This window comes from Nicotiana tabacum, chromosome 23, assembly GCF_000715075.1.
Source record: "Nicotiana tabacum cultivar K326 chromosome 23, ASM71507v2, whole genome shotgun sequence".
Taxonomy (NCBI): Eukaryota; Viridiplantae; Streptophyta; class Magnoliopsida; order Solanales; family Solanaceae; genus Nicotiana; species Nicotiana tabacum.
This window is the reverse complement of record NC_134102.1, coordinates 128,613,898-128,634,143: the sequence shown is the minus strand read 5'-3', so window position 1 is coordinate 128,634,143 and position 20,246 is coordinate 128,613,898. Positions and strand designations below refer to the sequence as shown.

The 20,246-nt window shown below is 33.7% G+C and overlaps 2 protein-coding genes across 2 annotated transcripts; one reads left to right on the top strand and one right to left on the bottom strand.

The window, feature by feature from the left end:
• The first annotated feature begins 670 nt into the window (after positions 1-670).
• LOC107818616 (protein STAY-GREEN homolog, chloroplastic) lies at positions 671-3,542 on the top strand. Its single transcript, XM_016644658.2, has 4 exons — positions 671-1,010; positions 1,147-1,320; positions 2,437-2,604; positions 2,876-3,542. The coding sequence occupies exons 1-4, from the start codon at positions 894-896 to the stop codon at positions 3,218-3,220; spliced, it is 804 nt and encodes a 267-aa protein (XP_016500144.1). The 5' UTR covers positions 671-893; the 3' UTR covers positions 3,221-3,542.
• A 6,211-nt stretch (positions 3,543-9,753) lies between these two features.
• Positions 9,754-16,306, bottom strand: LOC107818617 (B-type cell cycle switch protein ccs52A-like). The gene is made up of 10 exons (XM_016644659.2): positions 15,689-16,306; positions 14,961-15,083; positions 14,738-14,842; positions 13,736-13,915; positions 13,574-13,636; positions 13,286-13,480; positions 10,767-10,868; positions 10,605-10,667; positions 10,418-10,486; positions 9,754-10,252 (listed from the first exon to the last, which is right to left on the bottom strand). The coding sequence occupies exons 1-10, from the start codon at positions 16,166-16,168 to the stop codon at positions 10,199-10,201; spliced, it is 1,434 nt and encodes a 477-aa protein (XP_016500145.1). The 5' UTR covers positions 16,169-16,306; the 3' UTR covers positions 9,754-10,198.
• Between the last annotated feature and the right edge of the window lie 3,940 nt (positions 16,307-20,246).

Below are 20,246 nucleotides of genomic sequence, written 5' to 3'. Positions count from 1 at the left end.
GAAAGTGTAGATTGATTTTCTTTTGGTTTCTGATTATAAATATTTACCTTTATATTTTTACAAATCAAATTTATCTTTTTAACCTAAACACCGTATCAAAATCTTAAAGCAATTCTGGGAGTGTCATATGAACCTAATAGTACGATCTTTTGCCGAACCAAGTTAGTAGAAAGTGATTTTTGAGCGGCAATTAATATTTAGCCAAACTTTTAAAAAGTACATTTAAATATATATTTTTCAAAATTTTTAATAAAAATAATACCTTTTTCCTTCTAAAAACTTAACAAAACATTTTAACTTTAAAAAAAAATATTTTGGCGAAAAAGAAACTTGGCGCTATTAGAATGAAACAAAAACTACAATAAGAATGCGACTAGAGAGTGTAGCAAGTAAAAGACCTACGTGTTTAAACCTAAATCATGCAGCAAAACACTCTAAATAAAATAAAGTTAACATCACAACTTAGAAGCTCGTTTAAGCAATCATCATTAACACCTCATACCATATTCTTTCTAAATTTCAACACTCAATACGCAATTCCTACTGTCCCTTTTTTGTCTCTTTCCTGCTTTTTCTACATCTCTCTGGTCTCATTCTCTTTCTATCTCACACAGTAAAAGTGTAAAACACACACACACAAAAAGACACACTAGTACACGTATGGATGCCAGTCTTCAAAGTCACCAAAGCCTAACGCATCAAAGTAAAGCAAAAGCAACAAAGTAATCAAACTAATCCTTTGCCCACTTTTTTCAACACCTAACTTGTACAAATATTTAATCAAAATATTTTTTTAGAATTTTCCTGATATATTGGAGCTCCAAGATTCAAGGAGTTTAGTATACCCATCTTCTTGATTCTTAAAAATAGCTTTAATTTCAGGGGTTTCTAAGATGGGAACTTTGACTGCTTCTCTAGCAGTTCCATCTAAGCTCAACCCTGAAAAGCAAAGCTCTATTTTTATATACAAAACCAGAAGAAAGTCCAACAAGAATCAATCCATAGTCCCTGTAATTTTCCACTCTCTTTTTCTCTCCTTTTGGTTTTCAGAATTTAATATTCAGATATTGTTTACTCCAATTTTTAATTGGGTTCCCTTGTTTATAAACAACAAATTAATAGTTTATTTGTTTCTTAAATTAATAGGTGGCAAGGTTATTTGGACCAGCTATATTTGAAGCTTCAAAGTTGAAGGTACTTTTCTTAGGAGTTGATGAGAAAAAACATCCAGGAAAACGGCCAAGAACATACACATTGACTCATAGTGATGTTACCTCTAAACTCACTTTGGCTATCTCTCAGACCATTAATAACTCTCAGGTAATTAATTCTCTTTATTTGGCCTGATAACATATGTTAATTCTTTGTGTTTTTCATACTGCCGAGAGAAACAAAGAGAACAGAGGAAGATTACCTTAGTAGTAGTAGTTTTGATATATTGATTCTTGGAGTAGTTTTCTTATGTGTTGCGCGGACTCTCCAAAATAGTTGCCGCACCGATGTCAGATCCTCCAAAAATAGTTTTGATATATTGATTCTTTTTCTTGGAGTAGTTTTCTTAGTGTAAATTTGGAGTCATAAGATCTTGAAGGTCGATGTTGGAAAAAATAGCCTTTTGGACCTGATACTCCCATAAGAGGTGCTAGCTAATTAGTCGGCTCATTAGGTCTAACTCTAAGCCTTATGTATACACCACTATGGGTGTTTGGGAGACTCAAGAGAGGGCGGTTAGGATTAGTTCTCTGCATCTTAGAGAGGGGTAGTAGGTTGTGGATAAATGGAATTCATCTGCTTCGTGAGGATTCCCGACGACCAGTGACACAAGTCGTGGTTGCTGCAGATACGCTTTCGCTAAGGAAAAACATGTAAATCTCCTAACTTGTATTTACGGGCTAAATACTTCAGTCGATGATCAATTACTTAATTGGGGTAATCATCATTTATCTCTTGAGGTAAATTTTCAAAATTTAAATTTGGTAGGTTCATCCTTAATAAAGTAAAGTAAATTTCACTAATAAGTACCATTCTGGGTACAATTTGATAGGTTCAACCTTTTAGATTCATAGTACTGAACCAATTATACTTTTGAAATTATGTGTTCATAGTTTTATATTTTTTAAAATTTTATTGATTATTCATATCTATATCTATATTCTATGTCAAAATATACTAGGTTCAGTTGAAACCATTAAATATTGGCTTCATCCGCCTATGTTCTTCACTGATCTAGGGGCGGATTTAGCATGCAAGTTGCAAGTGCACGTGTGCCACTATCTAGGACTCTTCCCAATATACATATATAGAAAATTTGAAGATAAGAAAATATATTAAGGGGTTCCTTTAAATCTTGAATGCGTCTCTACACTGAATTTTTAATATTTTGGTATTTGTTGAGAAAATTATTGAAAAAGAGGAGATTGGATGTCTGATTTGCAGTTGCAAGGGTGGTATAATAGATTGCAAAGGGATGAAGTGGTAGCAGAATGGAAGAAAGTTAAAGGGAAGATGTCACTTCATGTCCACTGTCACATAAGTGGAGGCCATTTCTTGTTAGACTTGTTTGCTAGACTCAGATACTATATCTTCTGCAAAGAGCTCCCTGTGGTAAGTTCATAAATTGTTTGTAATATCATATTTTCAGTAAGAAGGGATCCTTGGCGTAACTGGTAAAGTTGTTGTCATGTGACCAGGCAGGTCACGGGTTCGAGCCGTGAAAACAACCTCTTGCAGAAATGCAGGGTAAGGTTGCGTACAATAGTCCTATATGGTCCAGCCCTTCCCCGGACTCCGCGCATAGCGGGAGCAGGCTGCCCTTTTTTTAATCATATTTTCAGAAAATGGACATTATTTTTATTTTATATTTTCTGTGCGTTAGGTTCTGAAGGCTTTTGTTCATGGAGATAAGAATTTACTAAACAATTACCCAGAGTTACAAGAAGCTTTAGTTTGGGTTTATTTTCACTCAAACATTCAAGAATTCAACAAAGTAGAGTGTTGGGGTCCACTCAAAGAAGCAGCCTCCCCTTCATCTTCTGGTGGGGTAGGTGGCAAAATGAGAAATACAAACACTACAAGCAATAGCAACTGGGATTTACCACAACCTTGTCAAGAATCTTGTTCTTGTTGCTTTCCCCCAATGAGTTTGATTCCTTGGCCTTCTGATGATATTTCTGGGACTGATGGTGAGCCTATCCAAGGCTTGCAAGAGCAGCAAAGTTAAAAAGACAATGATTCTGTTGGTTTATGTGATTTAATGTAATTAATTAATTATTATTATAGGGTTGTAAAAACATCACGAGTTGGCTAGTTTGACGCTGGTTAGCTGCCAGTTTACTGGAATCTTACTCCTTTATTCGGGTTTGCGATTGAAGCACAGTTATTATTGTTGTTGTATAGGTGTGTGGATGTGGAGAAAGAATTATTTATTGATTGGAAATGTAAATAATTCAGGAGCCATCATTAAAGACAAAGGCATTAGGTTTAGGATGGTGATACCTATTATTAGCTGTGTGCTAGGCAATTAAAGCAAGTTTGGTTGTGCCTTATGCCTTGTTATGTTTTTCATGATCTAGCCTTGCTTTCTGCCTAATGAACAGTTGCACTTGATGGAAACGTGCATCTAACTGTGTTACCAAGGGACAGAAAAAATGTACAAAGTATCTCATATTTATGCGGGGTTCGAGAAAGGACCGTCCTCAAAGGTATTGATGTAGACAGTCTATTCTAATGCAAGTATTAATGGTTGCTTTTACAGTTTGAACTCGTAATCAGTGGCGGAGCAAGAATTTTTATTAAGGGGAGTCAAAATATAAAGAAATAAACTTACCAAGAAGTCAAGGGGTGTCATTATATAGTATATATACATATTTTAAAAAAGATTACCGAGCCAAACAGTGTAATTTTCCGATAAAGGGGTGTCGGTTGACACCCCTTGGATATTTGTGGCTTCGCCACTGCCCGTAACCTATAGATCACACGGGTATAACTTTACCATTACTTCAAGGCTCCCCTTCAAGGGACAGAAAAATCCTAACAAAATTTTAAAATAGTTCTTAGATGAATGAGGTGTTTACAAACTTGGTAAATCTTGACTATCATGAAAAACGTTTGATCAGAAGAAGATTCAGAATTTTAAGTCGGTGAAGTGAATTACTTGCATTTGACATTTGGTATAACCATAGATTCTTTAAAAGTCTGTTTGGGATGATAAGTTGCAGACAAATGTACTTTTTGTTATGAAACTATTATTTGTGGATGTCCATTTATTACTCCGCTATAGATAATTTTCTTGAAGCAATTATCTATTTAGTACTCTGTTGAAGTTTATCTACAAGCAACTGATGCAGGCAGGTTGCAAGCAACTCAATGAAATGATTTGCAGCAACTTCTTATTAAACAGGCAGGTTACGAGCAGCTCATGCAGACGGCTTACAAGCAGCTGAAGAAAAGCCTCGCAGCTGCTTCCTGAAAAGCCTCGCATCTGCTTCCTTTCTTCTATAAATAGAGGAGTTTTCAGTTCATTATAGATATCAGTTTGAAAGTTGAATAAAAATATCAATCTCCCTCTATACTTGTCTTCGATTTATTTACTTTACACTTTTTATTTTATAACACTTTATCACCACGAGACTCTGCCATTTTGAGCACTTACTTCGAATTTAGTTTCTATTTCAGTGTTCATCTCCGATGTAAGGCGACACTCTTATGTCCGTGGTTAGATCTTGTTCATTACGAGCATCATAAGGTAGATGTACCTAGAAATCTCATAACTTTGAAGAAGGTTCGTTTCTAATCTAGCTTTCACATGTTAAGTATTTTTTATATGGACAACTATTATTAACTACAAATGTTATGATGCTCTAACAATTTTGTTTTATCCATGTGAGCAATATTGCATCTTGAGATAGAGCTGCAATCAATACATATGGCTAATGATTAAGAAGGATGGTACCCGTAAATGGACTATAGCCATCACTATTTACTTCTCTAATTAATTTTTCAGGTTTCATTTACGGTTTGGCAGCCATGTCCTTTAATATTATATCATTACTTGTCTAATGAAGCGTATTTGAATTATTATGTGGATAACAATAAAAGGTCCACTTAAACTCCGGTAGAGTTTGCAAAAAAAAAAATATATAACCGCCCGAAGTGATTGTGTTTTGTATATCTCATTGTAACTAAATTTTGTTAACCACCAGAAGTGGTATGTGCCTATGACCACCAAAAGTGATAATTTAGGCTTGCTATGGTTACAATGAAAATAAGCTAGAGAAATAATCTCTATATTACATGCACGCCTCAATTTGCTCATGAAGTAGTAAATATTTTAAAAGAGGTTGAAACATCACAATTTGATGTGATTAATGCGTGTTCAGATAATTATGTTCGATTTCCTGAAGGATGAGAATTTTTATAAATATTAATCCATTCCTTGAAGTAAATGTGACAATATTAATAAAGCCATAAATATGAGCGCGCTATTGATGTAAATATATTACGATTCACCTCCAGAAGAGGTAATATGATTGAGAGAATATATACTCAATTTTTCGTATTTTAATTTGCTCCTGAAGAAGTAACACAATTGAAATTTTCTCCTGAAGCAGGAAAATATTATGAAACTGTGTCTTTCTGTGCATAAATAAAATAATGAGCTATTCAAAGTTATTTTTGAAGCACATTTTCATTCCCTGGAGTGAATGAAGAAATACCACAACTCACCTCCGGAAGAGCTAGAATAACAGAGGATATAAATATTATTTTTGTAGCATAAAGATCATTGCCGCACGTACCTGTTGTACGTAAAACATCTTGGATAATTTTACTAAGTATCATTCTAAGGCAAAAGTATTCTTGAAGAATGCTTTCTACTACAACCATATTAATATTTTATGGTTAGTTATTGAGTTCCCCGAAAAAAATAATAACTCGTGTATCTTTCCTTAAAAGATGCAATGACTTTGTGGTTGCCGTATTGATACAAAATATTCAGATGTTAATGATATTTCTCCTTGAATGAGATATTTATCACAAAGTTAGTGGTAGAAATATTAAAATTCTTAATTTTCGTCATTTATAAATTTAGAATTAGCTTTATATTGTTCATTTGGATTATGATTTTCTCTCATGACACCAGAAGTGTCTGAGCAATATTTGGTAGTACAACAAAAGCTCCTGAAGAGCTAACTGTTTGTCTAGAAGACACATGACACAAGTAGTGTCTGAATAATATTTGATTGCGAACAATAAATAAAAGACTCCCGAAAAGTTTATTTGTCATTATTGTGGTGAAAACATATGTTATGATAAACCGAAGTTTACTAATATATATGACTATCATACTGAGACTACAAATGATTGAAAGATTGAAAATCTTCATGTTTTCACAATCATATGGGATAAATATGTATGTGAGAAGTTACCCCCCTTATTCTTTAAATTTGTACTATATCATGTATCACATTAAACCAGAAGTTTACTAATGCAAAAGCCTTCACAGTAAATCAGAAGTTTTACTGAGGCAAATGTAGCTACAGTAAATCAGAAATTTGCTGATACAAAAGTAGCAACAGTAAATCAGAAGTTTACTAATGCAAAAGTTTATGTCATAGTAAACCAGAAGCTTACTAAGAGATATCATATGTCATGATAAACTTGAAGTTTACATTTGCCATTTTAAATGAGCTATTTGAGAATTCAGATAAGCATATACTGAAGAACTAGAAGATTCTTCAAGAATTCTCTTGTGTTGCTTGTTCTCATAATAAATTGATTATACCAACTAAAGTTGGGACTAAAATTTCTGAATTCTGGAATATATAAAAGGTGAATATGGTCTCATTCACCTATCATGTGAACTACTTATAGATGCATATATGAGATGGTTACATGTGTGTTTATTGTCAACCTGCAGTTTGGTATTTGAAATTGTCTTTCTCAATTAAAAGCATAATTTTCAGATTATGAAATCAAGATAGTTCATCTTGATGATGCTGGTTTATATCCAAGCTAGTTTAGCATTGAATACCTCATATTAATGGCTAAACTATTGCTTATGAGAACAAAGCCTCATGTGTTGGTCTAAGATTTTCTAAATTGCATACAACAACACTTGTATGCATCAGACCAACAAAATATGATAAGTCCTCCCCTCACAATTGGTTTAGGATCAGAAACACATATTTTTACTATCTAATAACTTTTGATATGTGGTATATGATTAATTTCTCTACCACAATGCACAAAGATAGGTTTTCCACAAAAAATTGGGGATATGAGTTAGTTTTTCTAACATTTGGGGGATGGAATAAAACTACTAGAAAATATGCTATATGAATCGAATTATCATTAATATGATCCTCGCTTAGAAGATAATTCAAGTCAAATGTCAGAAGAATTTGCTGATCCAAAATTAAATATCATATTTTAGCTGCAAATGCTCCTATTAAAATTAAAGTCCATGAAGGATATAGTTTACTGTACGCATGAAGCGTGGTAGACCAATTGGTTCCAAAGGTAACAATCCTTGAAAAGAATAGGAGCAAATGATCAAAATGATCATAATAAGGAGAAAATAAGCTCTGGAAGAGCCCACGACATAACATTTCATGAAACTCCAGAAGAAGTTCAGGTACCTGAAAATAAAGAAAGTGATGAGATCTCAACAAGTTATGTCGCTTAGGAACCGATAAGAAATAATCGTTGACGATATATTTGATACAATATAGTGCGCAATATTGTAAAAGATTGTGAGGATCGGACCTGCATTCTAGACACCTGAAGATGTCATGCCATTTAAATGCAAGTCATAACCTATATGACTAATTTGATTAAATCTATATGAAGATCCCTGAAGGATTTAAAATGCCTGAAGCATATAGTTCAAAGTCTCGAGAAGTGGACCCGATCATATTACAAAGGTCTTTGTACGATTTAAATCAATCTAGGCACATGTGATATAATCGTCTCAGTGCATATTTGTTGAAAGAAGGTTACATAAATGATGTTATTTGTCCATGTATTTTTATAAAAAAAATGACATCAGAATTTGTTATACTTGGTATTTATGTTGATGACATAAATCTTGATGGAACTCCAGAATAGCTCCAAAAGGCAATTGAATATCTTAAGAAAGAATTTGAGATGAAAGATCTTGAAAAAATAAAATTTTATCTTGGTCTGCAAATTGAATATTTAGTAGACGAGATCTTTATCCATCAATCTGCCTATATAAAAAGGGTCTTTAAACGCTTTTACATGGACAAAACGCACCCATTAAGTACACCACATAGGTGTTTGATCACTTGAAGTGAATAAGGATCCGTTCTGACCTCCAGAAGAGGATGAGGAACTCCTTGGTTCTGAAATACTCTATCTTAGTGCAGTTGGTGCACTTATGTATCTGGCTAATGCTAACAAAGGTGGTGCAGATCATATTGGTTATGTGGATGCAGGTTATTTATCTGATCCCCATAAAGTTCGATCTCAAATCGGGTATGTGTTTACATGTGGAGGTACTGTCATATCATGGCGCTTCACAAAGCAATCTATTGTTGCTACTTTTTCAAATCATGCCGAGATAATAGCTATTCATGAAGCAAGTAGGGAATGCGTATGATTGAGATCAGTGATTCATTTTATTCGAGAAAAATATGGGTTGGAATGTGATAAAAAAACCACAATTTTATACGAAGACAATGTTGCATGCATATCCCAATTAAAGGGAGGATTTATAAAAGGAGATAGAACGAAGCACATTTCACCAAAATTATTCTACACACATGATCTTCAGAAAAAAAAAAAAGGTGACATTGATGTGCAACAAATCCGTTCAAGTGACAATCCGACAGATTTGTTCACTAAGACTTTGCCAACTTCAACTTTTGAGAAGATGGTATACAAAATTGGAATGCAGAGACTCAAATATTTGAAACAAGGTTTTCATCACGGGGAGTGAAATGCGCGTTGTACTCTTTTTTCTTACTAAGGTTTTTCCCATGGAGTTTTTCTTGTAAGGTTTTTAATGAGTCAGCTAGAAATGCGTATTACTAAATATATGTACTCTTTTTTCTCCACTAGGTTTTTTTCACTGGGTTTTTCCTAGTAAGGTTTTAACGAGGCACATTATCTTTAATGAATATCCAAAAGAGAGTGTTATGAAACTATTATTTGTGGATGTCCATTTATTACTCCGCTATAGATAATCTTCTTGAAGAAGATTATTCATTTAGTACTCTGTTGAAGTTTATCTACAAGCAACTGATGCAGGCAGGTTGCAAGCAACTCAATGAAATAATTTGCGGCAGCTTCTTATTAAACATGCAGGTTGCGAGCAGCTCATGCATGCAGCTTACAAGCAACTGCAGAAAAGCCTCGCAGCTGCTTCCTGAAAAACCTCGTAGCTGCTTCCTTTCTTCTATAAATAGAGAAATTTTCAGTTCATTATAGATATCAGTTTGAAAGTTGAATAAAAATATCAATCTCCCTCTATACTTGTCTTCGATTTATTTACTTTACACTTCTTATTTTATAAAACTTTTCCTCTATTTTACACCTAAAGCTATTTCCATTACACTTTCTTTTTCTTTTCACTTTTATATTAAGTAGAGTGGCTCAGACATCTTCAATATTCATTGCTCATTTACTTTCCTTTGACTTCTTTTCTATCTTTACCCTTACCTCCCTTAAGATAACAAAGCTCAAATCTATTTGGAATGAGCCACTTAATGACAAAAACCTACAGGGAAGAAAGGTGAAAAATAGATGAGACTTCATTATTATATCAGATAGGAAATAAGATATTACCCAAGTACAGCAGCTTGTTCAGCATGTAAATTATGAATCCAAGGAAAAAATATGACTTCTATTCTATGTACAACAAGGATCAGAGGTGTTCCTTATATTAGATGTTCCTTAACAATAGAACCTCCCTCCCTCTCCCCATATATTATTACAGAATGAATAAGAGATGTTAATGAGAATAAAATAACATCTCCAACTATACACTTGTGAAATATTAAAAGAATTATTGACTCAAATTAAAATGTAAGATGAGAGAGATCATCTTATTAGTTGCATGTTTAGCATTCTTCCTGCAACTTTTTGCCGTCCCGTCAAACAGAAAAATGTGGTGCTGCTGTACTGCTTGTTATTTCTTGTGGAAAAATTTCTTGGAATGGAAAATAATTACAATTTCTCATCTGATATGAGTTCTACCAAGCGAAGATGCACCAATTTCAGTCTCGGTGTTCTGCAGGGATAACATTATTCACATGTGAGATGCTTTCGCCTTTTCTAAAACCTTATAAAGATGAATTCAACTTAACATCTATCGGTCACCCCAAGAGCTCTTGAAGGGAGGGAAATAAGAAAAAAAAAAAACTTAACATTTATCGTCTTTGAACATAAGGTTTACCTTAGATTTAGGAGAAGGAAAAACATTCCAGAATCTAAGTGTTTCATCTCCTGCTCCAGTTACAATTGTCTGCAGGGATGATAACAGCAGTTAGAGAATTACAAGTGTAGTGAAAATGAAGCTGATACTGCACTTAGAAATGCATGAAGAAATGAACAGAAGAATGAACAATTTCTTGGTCAGTTACCTGTCCATCTGGAGAGATAGCAAGATATAAGACTCTATATGTATGGCCTGTCAGTGTAGCTATCTGCATTAACAGCAAAAGAACTTGTGACCAAGCTAGTAATATATCAAACAAATGAATGTCTATCCCTATAATTTTGCAGCTAAGCAAGCAGAAACCTACCTTAGACATTGTCGGATATCTCCAAACTATTATTTGGTTCTGAGAGTAACCATGTGTGCTGACTAATTCATTGACATTCTTCGACCACACAAGATTGCAGACCTGCCACAGGATCAACAGAGTTTATATTAGGAAAATTTGCACTTGCAAATATGAACAGTCAAAAATGCCTAGAGAGACAAAAAGGGAAGGAGAACAGATGGGAGAGCCTTTTATTTTAGCTCCTTGTTTGCAAATACTAGTCTTTTCGCACAATCATGTAAACTCTCTAGTATACTCTCTCTCTCTCATGGGCGGATCTACATAGAGTCGAGGGGGTGCGCCGCCACCGGCAGACCTCGGTCGGAGCTCTGTGTATATATCTATATGTGTAGAAGAAATATTGTACATCTAATAAAATGGCACTCTAATGAACAAAACAGCCACTGGGTGCCAATGGTAAAGGCCTGAGAATAACTCCCTAGAAGCGTGAGTTCGAGACTTGTGCAACACATAATTTTTGGAACTTTTATTAGTACTATTGGACAATTAATGTGAGGAGTACGAACAGTTCACTTGTTTTCTTTTTTATTTATTCTTTGTTTTACTTTATTAATACTTTTTGACTTATTTAATATTGTTTGACTTTTCTATTTTGCTTTCTTTTGAATACCTTATATCCCCAAAAACTTTTCCCACCCAAAACCCTTCTCTGCTACGGTGTTGCTGCCTCAAACTTGGGACTCTTGGATTTTCACTTTTTCAGTCCGTCACTCACCGGCGGCCGACCACCACCATTTGGCGTCCACTTTTCCATCGCACCTCACCTTGTTGCTGCACCACTGCTTTGTAATTTGACTGTAAATCTCTCTTATTCTCTTGCTTTTTAAAAAAAAAAAAAATTAATGTTGGATTTCTCTGAAAACAAATTTTTTGGTGGTATTGTTAATATTTAATAGTATAGACTTACAAATTACTACACCCCATTGACCCTTTCATTTTCTCCCTTGTCTTCCTTTTATTCAATTCAGATTTAATTTTTTCTCTGTTCCGATTATACTTTGTTGTGTTAGCTTTTGTATGATTATACTTTATTGTATTTAGCTTCTCTGTTCCGATTATACTTTATTGCGCATATTGTTCTCTTGAATCTCTGATTGTATTAGCTTTTGTATGATTTTTGAAAAGGTAAGTAATGATACTATCATTGACCGTTTTCAAAATATGAAAACTCGTTGAGAACAATTGTAAATGAATGATGTATATGTATGTGTTTGTTTATTCGAGGATGAAAGAATTATGTATGTCTTAGTTATTAGTTGTAGTGACCATCTGATTATAGTAGTATTTTGTTAATTGGAAGATATTTCCCGGTGTCAAGGATGAAAGAAATGGTTGTTTTTTTGTACTTTTCATGTAGAAGAAATTTTATGATATTGGTATTACTGCTGAAAATTTTATGATGTGCGCTAAGTTGTAATAATTATTTTTCGTTCGATATATTTATCTATATAAATCGAAAAGAAGAATAGCTCGAACCGAAGCACAAAGTTGATCAAACCGACTAAATATTTATCCCATTTGGACCATTTTTTTTACCTCAACTCCCTAAATAGGAAGAGGGATAGTTTACAAATAGGGGTAATCAATTCGCACTTGACTGTGATAGCCCTCTCGATACCTTATTGTAGCTTTGTAACTAGTGGCTGGTATAAATAATAATATGTCTACGTATAAAATAATATGGCACCCGGAACCTTCAAATCCTAGATCCGCCTCTGCTCTCTCCCCACTCTCTCTAACTCAAATACACATACAAATTCAATGAAATTTTAGTGTTTCTCCTCTCAAAGCTACTTTCACAATTTATCAGTGTAATGGCATTTATGGGGGTTATAAGGGAGCAAAAATCTGCAGTTCCAACATCCTGGTGCCTATGATGCTAGGTCTTTCCTCACTGAAGCCACCTCATACGATGCTTAAATTGAAAAGGCCAGAACTTATTTGGCGTGTTTTTCCCTCTCCATGTATTTCTAGTAAAATTGATTGACTACTGAATCCTCAAGTTTTAGTAAAAATAAAAAAGAGGTGGTTACATGCCTCTAGCAGTCTCTCCTTTCCACCCCCTGTTTTTCTGTACTCTACATCTTCTTATGATACGTTTTATTGTTCTCTTCAAGAGACAAGGTATCTTTTCTGCCCAATTTAACAATGAGAAAAAAAAAAAAAATGATCACCTCTAATTTAGCCTTGTCCTAGCAGATAGTATGTAATATGGCTCATTCACCTAGTGGTTCCTTTGCATTGGTTCGGCTATAATGAGGCAAACAAGTTTCCAACAATTACCAAGTTGAAATGAAGAATGGGGCAGGAAGACTTAACAGCAAGATAATTTTTCTGAGAATATAATTAGGTAGCAAAGTTACTGGCTTTTGGGAAAACAATCAAGATTACAATATGAAAATATCTTATTGAATGTGAAAGCATGAACAGAAGGGCAGAAGATTAAAAGTGGTATGCATGCTATAACGGGGGAATACCTGACTACCAGTGTCCATGCAGCTGAGATGTGTATTAGTGGTGGTGTTCCAGAATCGAATGCATCTATCAGCTGTGCCACCACCAGAAGCTAGAAGACCATGAAGATGGGGGGACCATGCGATAGCCTTCACGGCAGCAGTATGCTCACAGTATTTCAGCACAGGTTGTGTTGAATGGTTGTTCCATACAAAGAGCTGGACATCAATATTTACTTTAAGTCAACTAAAATGCAAACAATCCACCACAAAGCATAGGAGAAAATTTAGTTGAAGAAAGTAACCACATACCCTGTTATCATTTCCACCTGAAGCTAATTCACGGTTATCATAAGACCATTTGAGCCCACAAACCTGCAGATTGCAGTTGCTATCAAGAAGCAGCAAAAGGGAAAATGGAAGTTTGATAAGAGAGAAGATGTTAAGAAAACAGAAGAAAGAAGGAAACTTCACCTCAGATTTATGACCACTCAGCTTACTGACATAATCATCTTGAGCACGTATATCACGCTGAAGAATACTCTTGTCTCGGCTTCCTGAAGACAGTACTGATGAGCTCCAAGCCAGTGCACCAACTCGTAATCGATGTCCCTCCATCGTCCTTATTCTCTTACAACGAGCGGCATCCCATAACTACACGAAAGGATGTTTAAACCAATTAAACGCCATTACTAAGATTCTATCATCTTAAACTAACATATTGGTAACTCTATTCTTGTGCATGCATTTCAGAAAATTTGAGTTCCATGCAATGATATGTAGAACTAGAGATCCAATTTATGGAGCAGATGGATATAAAGAATTCGTATCATTGACCTTAACTCGTTAAGGATTAGTAGTTTCTTGTTAAAGAGATCAATTTTTTCAGATTTAGGAGTCCCAAATTCAAAAAACAAAGGAGACAAGGAAATGAAACCACTATAGTATACCATCTCCCTTAACCCTCATGTCTAGTCTTTCCTCAGATTACTTCGAAGCTACTTAAAGAAAAAAATCAATTTTCCATTGAAATCTATGTTAAGTTGTAAAGTTTGTCCTGTGATATATGTCAACTTCACAGAAAATGCATTATAAAGATTCTCTTGGGTATGGAAGTTCCAAAAATTGCAAAGCGAAAATCCTTCACAAAGCTCTTCAATCCCCATGCTGTTGCTTCCTCAATTGGAAAGAATAGATTCGATACTCTAAATATCTTCACTTTATGCAGATAATGCAGGAAAAATTCAGGTTAGTTTTGCAAAGACATTTTTTCTCGTATGACAATAAAACTGGTGCCAGGATATGCAATTTCCTTCTGACAAACCCTAAGAGTTTAATACAAGGACATACCACACTGAACCTAATGAGCAGAAAAAGTTCCAAATTAAGTGGGTAATCCATACGTCTTTCACTCATGCATACAGTTTTCTATAAGAAAAGCATAGGAATTTAGGTAAAGCAATTTGCAAATCTCACCTGGACTTTCCCATTACTTGTTCCAACAGCAAGATGTGTACCCCGTTGTGCCCAACCAACTGAACTAACACTATCATCAATTCCCAGGTCACACAACTTCACTACCTGCACATAGCATTCAAGTATAATTAGACAATCTATAGTTCGAATATGCACGATCGACCAAGAGTTACCAAAATTAACTCCAATAAACAAAAAGAGTTATCATAACCAATAAACTCACCTTGCTACTAGATGCATGCCATAGATACACACAGCTTCCTAACCCCACAGCTAAAACATTATTTGGAGACCAGTCCACAAGGTTCAGATAAAAATCGTCTTGCAATGCTGGCGCATCCAATACCTGTAAAAAGCAAACAAGCACCACACATCAGCCTTCTTAGGTAAAAAATCACATATTTACCTCTAACAAAACAACCTCCAAAAAAACTACTTTGTGTACCTCAGAAAGAGCATTAAACAACAACCGTGCCTCAATTCCAAGAGTTGAAGTAAGTGTAAAATATATTTACACAATCCGGCTATAATAATATTACAAGCAAATCTCTTGATGTTTTAATTAGTAATCTGGTAAAAACGATAACTGAATTGCTATCACAAGTTAAAATTCACTGATACTGTAATTTTCTTTTTACATTGTCGGTGCATATAACTTAGTTAGGTTTGAATGCAAAATCCCAAAAGGAGAATCAAATAAGAATTAAGCCTTTTTTACACTATCAGGTCAGTCAAAGGATATTTATTAGGTCAATCACTCAAAGGATGTTTACAAGTAAGCCTGAATACAGGATTAATAATTATAGAAGTAAGACAGGCTACATGCTACAACAGTTAGATGTGATCTAAGAGTGTATATAACTTAAACTCGAAAAGGGCCTAACATAAAACATATGACATTGTTAAGCAAAACCCAGATAGCAAACAACATTAAAATTCAACAAAATTTACCTTAAAAGGAGATCTTGGAACTTTCCTGGTAGCTTTGACCGGGCTAGGACTAAAACCGGGGAGCTGATCATCAAACCCAAAAGGCGACAATGACTGCAAAGATTGCCGGGTCTCACTTTTATACCGAAAAATATTGCAATTGGGTCTACAAATCTGCAAATTTCTTGAATTTAAACCCGACGACTTCTCGGGTGTAACAGGAGGCACAACCGACCCGCAATCGGATCCGAACAAAGCTGAACGAAGCAGTGAGGTATAAGCATTGCTAGAATCTTCAGAGGAAGATGAATGTGGGGGTAAAGGGAGGTCAAAAAGGGCAAAATTGGACGAAGATCTACTGGGAATGAAACGGTCACTGTAGATTGTTCGAGATGGGGATGGATGATAAGAATTAAAACCCGGGATTAGTTGATTAATCCGTGATGGAGTTTTGGGATTAAGAGTGGGATTAAGATCTGGAGATGAACTGGAGTTTTCCATAGTGGATCGAAGAAGAAGAAGAAGAAGAAGGGAAGAAGAAGGAGATGAAGAGATCTAAGGTTGAGAATATTTATGAGACTTTGGGAAAAATAATGTTTTAATGGTTGGTTGTTAGTTTGGTGTTTTCTATGTTACTATACTAAGTATGTGGTAAAAGTTTCCCGGGAAAATTATTAACTGAAGGAAGGGTTTTGCGGGAAATATATAGGTGGGTCCCTAGTCCATTTCCTAATTAGTAAAGGAGTTGGTCTAATAGGGAAATGATGAGTGGCACTTCGGGTCCTTTCTGGATTAAGAAAGTTAATTCTTTTTGGATACAATTAAGGAAGTAAATACTCCCATTGTTAAAAGTAATTGAAGTATGAGTTCAACGTAAGAAATATTTATATATATATTCGACCATCTCTGTAATAATCTCGTTTGTTTCGATATTTTTTTGCTTTTATAATGAATGATTGTTATACATCTATAACAATATTTGAGGTTTAAGTATTTTTTGGTTGTTATAGATAAAAATTATCCAAAAATCAACTATTTTTTCTTTTTTAATGTTACATATAAAAGATAAAAAAATTATTCAAATTTAAAATCTCAAAAGATATGCATATTTCACTAGTTAAATATTGAAGAAAGCTAATACATTATTAATAAATTCATAACTAAATGTATAAAGATTTAAACTCTAAGGTACACATTTTAAAGCTACTTAGAAAAATAAATTCTTTCAAGATTAATGGAAGAACTTTGTAATTATAGTTTGTTTAGTAGATTTCATTATCTTACTAGCGATATAACACTTGAATTTGTGAAGATTTGTATCCAGATTTTCAGCAAAAAAGTATCCAATAGCTTTCCCCTAAAGGCAATCTACGAACTTAACAGTTAAATCTTCTATCTAAATATTTTTTTGGCATTTGTCCAATAAAAAAGATATCATGTGCAAATCTTGAAATCTTATGACTTATGCAAAATAGAAACTTTGTTCAATGGGAAAGATATTTTTAGAATTATTATATGTAATCTTAAAGATTATTGCAGTGGAAACAACATCTTGCCTAAATGCAGGGTAAGGCTGCATACAATAGACCTTTGTGGTCCGACCCTTTCCCGGACTCCGAGCATTGCGGGAGCGTAGTGCACTGAGCTGCCCTTTTAACCTTAAAAATTCTATATTGATGTTATAGAGGGGTAAGTTTACAAAAAACGTTCAGCCATAAATATGGATATTGCTGTTATAGGTAAAAAGTTGTTATAGAGATGTAAGATATAACTTAAAAATTAGTTCTAAGGAAAACTTGACTTTTATAGTGAATGATTGTTATATAAGGATGCATTTATAGAGAGGTCTGGCAGTATCATCACATATAAGATAATTATAAGTAAATTTATAATAAAATAATAAAATAATTTAATTAGTAGCTTAATAAAATGACAACTAATATATTATAATATGTTAAACAATAACGATTATGTAAATTACATGATCATTACCGCATATTAAGTTCTAAAAATTTTAAAATAATAAAAGAACAATTATTTTCTCTGCTAATAAACCAGTGTAGTACTTTTTACTTTTTTTTAGGTTGAGGAAGTATTTTTCTATTTCTATATTTGGATGTTTGCTTTGTTTGAGTAACATAGATGTGATGCTTTGCTTGCTAGGAAGTGTAACATGGGAACGGCCGAACGGCGAGCAAAACAGCAATTTATCTAGACAATAACTATAAATTTCTCAGAAATGCTGGCAAGACTGCGTACGATAGACCTTTGTGGTCCGTTCCTTCTTCGGACCCCGCATATAGTGAGAGCTTAATGCACCTTGCTGCCCTTTAATAACTACAAATTTCTTATTCTATATATAATAAAATAAAATCTAAAGTCTAACTAATATTCACATACCATGTGAAATTACACTATAGCTTGATCCCACGTTCTAGGGCAGGGGCGGAGCTAGAGTACGGGGAGCGGGTTTGGTCGAATCCAAAAGTTTTGATTCAAGCCTTGTATTTGTCTTTTAAAAATATATCGAATATGTATAAATTATTAATTTAGAACCCAGTAACTTAAAAGAATTAGAATCTCGAACCCACAAGATTAAAATACTAGCTCCGCTTCTCTTCTAGCGAGGGTTACATCTTACATTATTTTTGTATAGCTGTTGAGGTAATGATTGGTTTTAAAATAACTTCAATGCGTTTGTTTTAAGTCTTTTTTTGATAGGATAAGCTTAAGTGAGCGTTATTTGTGACGATCGTTTGTTGGTTGCATAATTGCATCAACTTGTTATCACAAATATTCTTTTTTATAAATACAATTTGATAGCGTTAACAATTTTGAGTATCCTTTTTTCCTCTTGAATCATGACAACTACAGATTGCTTGTAGGAATTGCCAGTAAATTGAAACCATATATAACTAAGTTAAGGGTGTTTTTCTTGGTCAAATTGGTATTGGTGGTTGACACGACGTTTCAAAAATTAAAGATTTAGTAATATAAGTTGCTATTGGAATTAATGGTAGTTAGCAGTGGTTGAGAGTTATCTAGGAATAAAATTTTAAAATAATGAACGAACAATTATTTAACTCTGCGAATAAAACAGTGTTATATTTTGTTGGATGAATAAAGTATTTTTCTATTTCTATATTTGGATGTTTGTTTTTGCTGGAGTTACATAGTTGTCATGTTTGTATTGCTAGGGAAGTATAACATGGAAACGCCAAGCAAAACAGCACTTTGTCTTGACTAGAACAACAAATTTCTTGCTCTATATACTATAAAAATATTTGCTGAGGTAATTGGGGTTTTTCATTTTTATGGTTTTAATATAACTACCATGCGTTTTTTTTTTTTTTTGACTTTTCGATCGGATATATAAGCTTTAGAGAGTATTATCAGTGACAATCGTATGTGTTCTTTGCATCAACGTGTTATCAAACGAATAGTAGGAGAAATGAAAACTTAGAAATTGAAAGCTGAATTTATAGAGAGAATAGTAAGAAGATGTAAGGTAAAGTGCAAAAATATTAAATGTTAAAGTTTTGATGGGCAGAATTATTCAATATTTATATTGGTAGATAAAAATGAATATCTATAAAATTAATAAATTATAGATAGTGGCGTACGCAGAATTTTTCGTAAGAGATGTTAACATTTGAAGAAGTGAGAAATGAATAAATTATTATAATAATAAGTGATATCATTTTTTTTATATTTATATCCAATATTTTCATTTTACTTGATCTATACATATAAAATTAGTAAAGCATTGACGAGGCGATCACATGACACCGCTTGAGCCCATGTATATCCGCCCCTGACCCAGAGAAGGGCTTTTGTCGTATACTTAACTTGAATAATGAGTCGAAAATACCGACTATAAGAAAGCTGAAATTTTTGAAGGTTTTCTTTACCTTTGTCGTATACTTAACTTGAATAATGAATCGAAAATACAGACTATAAGAAACTTGAAATTTTTGGAGGTTTTCTTTACGAGCAACCGAGAAATGAATAAATTAAGACCGCATTGGACAATCATTGTTACAATTATTCCATTTTTTGTCGATTGTATTAACACTTTTGATTTCGTCTTTGGTCACAGTTGGAAGTTTGGTTATCTATTTCTCCTGTCAAATCATGACAACTAAGGATTGCTGGTAAGAATTGCTAGTAAATTAAAATCTTAACAAAGTTAAGGGTTTATCATTGTTTTTCTTTGTCAAATTAGTAATTGGTGGTTGTTATCACGTTTCAAAGTTAAAGATTTGGTAAGACAAGTTGTTATGGAATAAATTGGTTCTCCCGTCCCAATTTATGATTTTTTTTTATGTCCAGAATATAATGATACTTTTTAATATTTAGAAATAATTTAATTTTAAATTTTTTATTAATTTTCTGAGATAATTGATAGCCACATAAATATTAATATCTTTTTTAGATTATAAATTTCATTTTTTGTTTTCTTAAACTCCATATCAATCAAACAACATCACTAAAATTTGGACGGAGGGAGTGATAAGTAGTTATTAGCAATGGTTGACATATACTAAATAGAGTTATCGAGGAATTGTTCACTGGGTTA